General features: G+C 51.2%; 1 protein-coding gene across 1 annotated transcript; it reads left to right on the forward strand.

Annotated features, from left to right (window-relative positions):
• Positions 1-2332: 2332 nt before the first annotated feature.
• TEX101 (testis expressed 101) lies at positions 2333-5058 on the forward strand. Its single transcript, XM_050771208.1, is given in 6 exon segments — positions 2333-2461; positions 2574-2717; positions 2848-3030; positions 4338-4466; positions 4628-4803; positions 4805-5058. Coding segments are annotated over 6 exon segments (750 nt in total). The 5' UTR covers positions 2333-2397; the 3' UTR covers positions 4859-5058.
• The last annotated feature ends 281 nt before the right edge of the window (positions 5059-5339 follow it).

A 5339-nucleotide genomic window follows, 5' to 3' on the forward strand; every position in this document is an offset into this window, starting at 1 on the left:
CGTCTGTAATCCCAGTACTTTGGAAGGCCAAGGCAGGCGTATCACCTGAGGTCAGGAGTTCACGACCAGCCTGGTCAACATGGCGAAACCCCGTCTCTACTAAAAATACAAAAATTAGCCAGGTGTGGTAGCAGGTGCCTGTAATCCCAACTACTCAGGGGAGGCTGAGGCATGAGAATCGCTTGAACCTGGGAGAGGGAGCTTGCAGTGAGCTGAGATCGCGTCACTCTACTCCAGCCTGGGGGATAGAGAGACTCTGTCTCCAAAAAAAAAAAAAAAATACAAAAAATTAGCCAGGCGTGGTGACGCATGCCTGTAATCCCAGCTACCTGGGAGGCTGTGGTAGGAGAATCGCTTGAACCCGGGAGGAGGAGGTTGCAGGGAGCCGAAATTGCGCCATTGCACTCTAGCCTGGGCAAAAAGGGCAAAACTCCATCAAAAAGAAAAGAAAAAAGAGGAGGGGAGGGGTGAGGAGGGGAGGGGGGTGGGGAGGGGGGGGAGGGGAGGGGAGGGGAGGGGTGGGGAGGGGAGGGGAGGGGAGGGGTGGGGAGGGGAGGGGAGGGGAGGGGTGGGGAGGGGTGGGGAGGGGGGAGGGGAGGGGAGGGGGGGTGGGGAGGGGAGGGGAGGGGAGAAGAAAAAGAAAAGAGAATGGAAGGTTACATACATGTGAAGTGAACTGCCAGCCATGAGCAACAAATCCAAGTGACATCTTCTTCATGGTCCTGACACAGACACGTGGGTTCGATCTGACAGCAGCCTGTGCCGTCACAGCTACTGCTCATGCATGCATTCGGGGTGCCCAAAGTGACGCTGAAGGGGGCATTCCTGGATTCAGCCCTCCAGGAGACCACGAGGAGGCTGGTGCGATAGAATCAGGAAGACGCCTGGGCTGCGCAGGGGCCACTGTAAGTGAGGAGTGAAGAGGCCAAGCTGACTCCCAGCAGCCAGGGCCACTAAGGTGGGTGCCGAGGCAGAGGCCAGGCTGGGAACATGAGAGGCCGTTTGGGTAAGGAGATAAGTTCCGTGAGTGAGGGCCAAGGGTCTGACCTCCTAGTGTGGCTGGAGAAGCAGAGACAACTGAGCGCAAAAAGAGAAAAGGGCTAGGCGAGGCCATCTTGCAAAGCACAGCCCACCCTGCACTGCCTGCCTGAGGCTGCAAAACAGGCGGGCTCTTCCTGTCAGTTTGCCCGTCACTCGCCTTCTGAGCATGCGCACCCTCCGAGATTGCCAGGAATTGACTTCTCTGTGGCCAATGAGGTGCCGTGTTCCTCCAGGCTCATCCAATGAATTTATCCGATGCTTTTGCGTCCACCAATGGGGTTTCGAGTGCTGTGTGGCCAGGCTGGCCCGGCTTTGGAGAGGCCTAGAAGAATGCCAAGCCCGGGGAGAAGGCATTCCGGGCCTCAACTTTGGCGTCGTGAGATTCTTGTGAGGCATCTGCCTGGAAGCCGACGGAAATTTTGCTTCTTTAAAGAGCAAAAGAAGGCTAGGGACTCAGATTCCTGGATTCTGAGGAAAGAGAAGGCTGGGGACCCAGATCCTGGCTCTGAGGGGAATGAGGGTTGAGGGCCTGGGCTCCCGGGCCTGAGAGGGGAGGGGCCCAGAATGGCGTGTCCCGCGGGAAAAGGTGGTTGGAACCCAAACTCCTCGATTCCTACATAGGACGGGGCTGGGCTCTCAGAATCCCGGGTTCTGATGGGGCTGGGACTGGGGACTGAGATTCTGGGTCCCTGAGAGAATGTAAGGGACCCCTGAGACTGAGGGAGAAGCGGCCTTCAGGGCCACACTCCTGATCCTGAAGTTGGAGGGCACTGGGTGGCTGGGCCTGAGAATAAAAACCATGAAAAACCGGGGCACGATAAACCTGTGAACTCGCTCCAGCTCTCAAGCCGATTAGGGACAGAACGACTTCAGAGGTCGTGGTCATATACACCATAAACCCCACTGTGAGGCCGGGCGCGGGGGCTCATGCCTGGAATCCCAGCACTTTGGGGGGCCGAGGCGGGCGGATCACCTGAGGTCAGGAGTTCAAGACCAGCCTGACCAGTATGGTGAAACCCCATCTCTACTAAAAATACAAAAAATTCACCGGGTGTGGTGGCGGGCACCTGTAATCCTGGCTACTCGGGAGGCTGAAGCTGGAGAATCGCTTGAACCCGGGAACAGAGGCAGTGAGCGGAGATTGCGCCACTGCACTCCAGCCTAGGCGACAGTGCAAGACTCCATCTCAAAAAAAAAAAAAAAAAAAAAACGCAGATTAAAACACCCCACCCTGAAGTCAGTACTTGCCAGGACCTAGATTTGATCTCATGCGCTCTGACTGAAAAGTTAGTTGCTTTCTCTCCATCAAATTCACAGATCCAGACCAGCTCCTCCCAAACCTCTCCAGAAGAAGCCATGGGAACCCCTCGTATCCAGTACTTGCTGATCCTCCTGGTCCTAGGACCCTCCCTCCTGACCTGTGCGTATAGGGGACGTAGGGGAGAGCAGTGTGTCACAGAGGGTGGACTGATGATGAAAAAGCCGCCTTGGCCCATGGAGAAGTGCTTACCCTCTTCTCGTTTTCTCCCCAGCAGGCCTAGAACTGTATTGTCAAAAGGGTCTGGCCATGACTGTGGAAGCGGATCCAGCCAATATGTTTAACTGGACCACAGAGGAAGTTGAGACTTGTGACAAAGGGGCACTTTGCCAGGAAACCGTACTAATGATTAAAGCAGGTGAAATGAGATGGGGCAGTTGGGCTGGGTAGGAGGGAGGTGGATTATGTCCATGTTAATGCTTGTTCCCTTCGTCCAGGCCAATCCTGAGGGCCACCATCCATTTCCCCTCCTTCCTGTCACATAACAGGGACTGAGACAGCCATTTTGGCCATGAAGGGCTGCATCCCAGATGGGGAGGAGGCCATAACAATTGTCCAGCACTCTCCACACCCCGGCCTGATTGTGATCTCCTACAGTAACTACTGCGAGGATTCCTTCTGTAATGACAAAGACAGCCTGTCTCAGTTTTGGGAGTTCAGTGAGACCACAGGTACCCTGGAAGTGGGAGAGATAGGTACTAAGAGAAACTCCATAAAGAGCGTGTGCATGGCCTCCCTTTGCATTCTGACTTGGCTTAGCCTAAGTGGCCCATACCCCAAAGTATCTCACAGTTCAAGTAATTTTATTTTTCTGAATTGTTCACTGGGATCTAAACACTGCTCAGAGCAGAGAGACACCAGTGAAGGCTGGAGTATAAACTGGGTTTTGTGTTTATTAAGCAATAAGACAGGCCGGGTGAGGTGGATTGCCTGAGGTCAGGGATTCAAGACAGCCTGGCCAACATGGTGAAACCCTGCCTCTATTAAAAATACAAAAATTAGCTTGGCCTGGTGGCACACACCTGTAATCCCAGCCACTCGGGAGGCTGAGGCAGGAGAATTGCTTGAACCCAGGAGGCAAAGGTTGCAGTGAGCCAATAGTGTGCCACTGCACTTCAGCCTGGGAGAGAGAGCAAGACTCCATCTAAAAAAAGAAAAAAGCAATAAGCATCGGTGTAGGTTTCTGAGCAGGGTGGTTTTATCCGTCTAACAAGTATTGGTTTCCCATTGCTGCATGAGAACAGCTCAGTTCCCCAATTAACATGGCCTATAGTAACTTGGCCCTGCCTGTCTTTTCAGCTTCATTTCCCTCTCTTCCCTCTCTCATTTACTGTGTGTTTCTGGGGCTAATACTCAAAATGCTTAACAATGTAGATGGCACTGGCCAATCAAAATGGATGTTGGCCATAAAAAAAAAAAAAAAAAAATTAGCTCAAAGAAATAGCTGGGCCTACAAGCTGAGTATCAGCCCTGCAACTTCTCACAATTCCCTGAATCCACCCAGATGGCTCACACCACCTGACCTTTGCCCTTGCTGTCCCTTACTACCCCTCCCCACCCCATTTTCACATAGCTAACCCCTGTTCATCCTCCATGTCAACTCAGGTATCAGCTCTTTGAAAATATTTACCAAATTCTTTTAGGTAGTTGGATATTCCTCTATTCCTTTGTCATTATACCTTGAACACAGCAGCTACTGAGTTGATTACTCACATGTCTTTCTCCTAGACAGAGATGCTAGATGACAGGAACTATGTCCTTTTTATCTCTGTATCTTCACACCTCCGCAGAGGTTGGAAGTCAGATTGATGGAGATTTCACAGCAGAGAGCACCAGCTGGGGAAGGATGGGGAGGCTGCAGTAATGGGCCTTGATTAGAGTGGCATCTGCAGGAAAATCTTGGGGAAGACAAGGCAGCAAGGAGCAAGACCTCTGGAGGCAGGACCTGCCCTTAACTGTCTCTCTCGTTTCCCTCCAGCTTCCACCATGTCAACAACCCTCCATTGCCCAACCTGTGTGGCTTTGGGGACCTGTTTCAATGCTCCTTCTCTTCTCTGTCCCAATGGTACAACTCGATGCTATCAAGGAACACTTGAGATCACTGGAGGTAAACTGAAATGAACATCTGATAGTTTCAGAGGCTGGAAGACCATTTGAGTGGATCCCAAGAGATTCTGACACTAAGCTCGCCAGGGATGAGGGGGGACTGGATTCTCCTCTGATGTCCTAAAACATCTCTGTCTCTCCCCATCCTTCTTTGTTCCATAGGTGGCATTGAGTCGTCTGTGGAGGTCAAAGGCTGTACAGCCACGATTGGCTGCAGGCTGATGTCTGGAATCTTAGCAGTAGGACCCATGTTTGTGAGGGAAGTGTGCCCACGTCAGCTTCTCACTCAACCTCGAAAGACTGAAAATGGGGCCACCTGTCTTCCCATTCCTGTTTGGGGGGTTACAGCTACCGTTGCCATTGCTGCTGCCATCAATTATTCACTTTTCCTAAAAAGGCAGTTCTGGGCCTAGGTCTGAGGACATCTTTTTTGACTGGGAGCCTTCTTACCATTGAGCTTCAACAAGTTGAGGAATAGGTGGGAATTTGAGGGAGAACAGAGAGATACTATGAATGTATTTGACATTTTTAATACAATTTCTGCTATAATTTTTGTATGCAGTAGGCATTACTAATAAACATTTCTGCTGTGATCTGTGTATGTTTCAACACTAGAAGTGGAATTTTAGTGCTGAAAGAGCCTTTAAAATTCATCTTCTCCAAACCACACATTCTCCAGATAGAGAATCTAAGATCTGGAAAACTTCAGTGAGTTTCTTACATTTAGCTATGGCCAGAGCCAAGGCATGAAGTTAGGTATTTTGACGTAAAGTCTGATTTTCCTTTCACTCTAATATGCTAACTCCTCTTGCTAGCTGGAGCAGTAACTAGCTTTAGCCTTCTCCAGAGCACTCCCAGCCCAATCTTAAGGCTG

This window comes from Macaca thibetana, chromosome 19 (assembly GCF_024542745.1).
Source record: "Macaca thibetana thibetana isolate TM-01 chromosome 19, ASM2454274v1, whole genome shotgun sequence".
In the NCBI taxonomy this organism is placed as follows: domain Eukaryota; kingdom Metazoa; phylum Chordata; class Mammalia; order Primates; family Cercopithecidae; genus Macaca; species Macaca thibetana.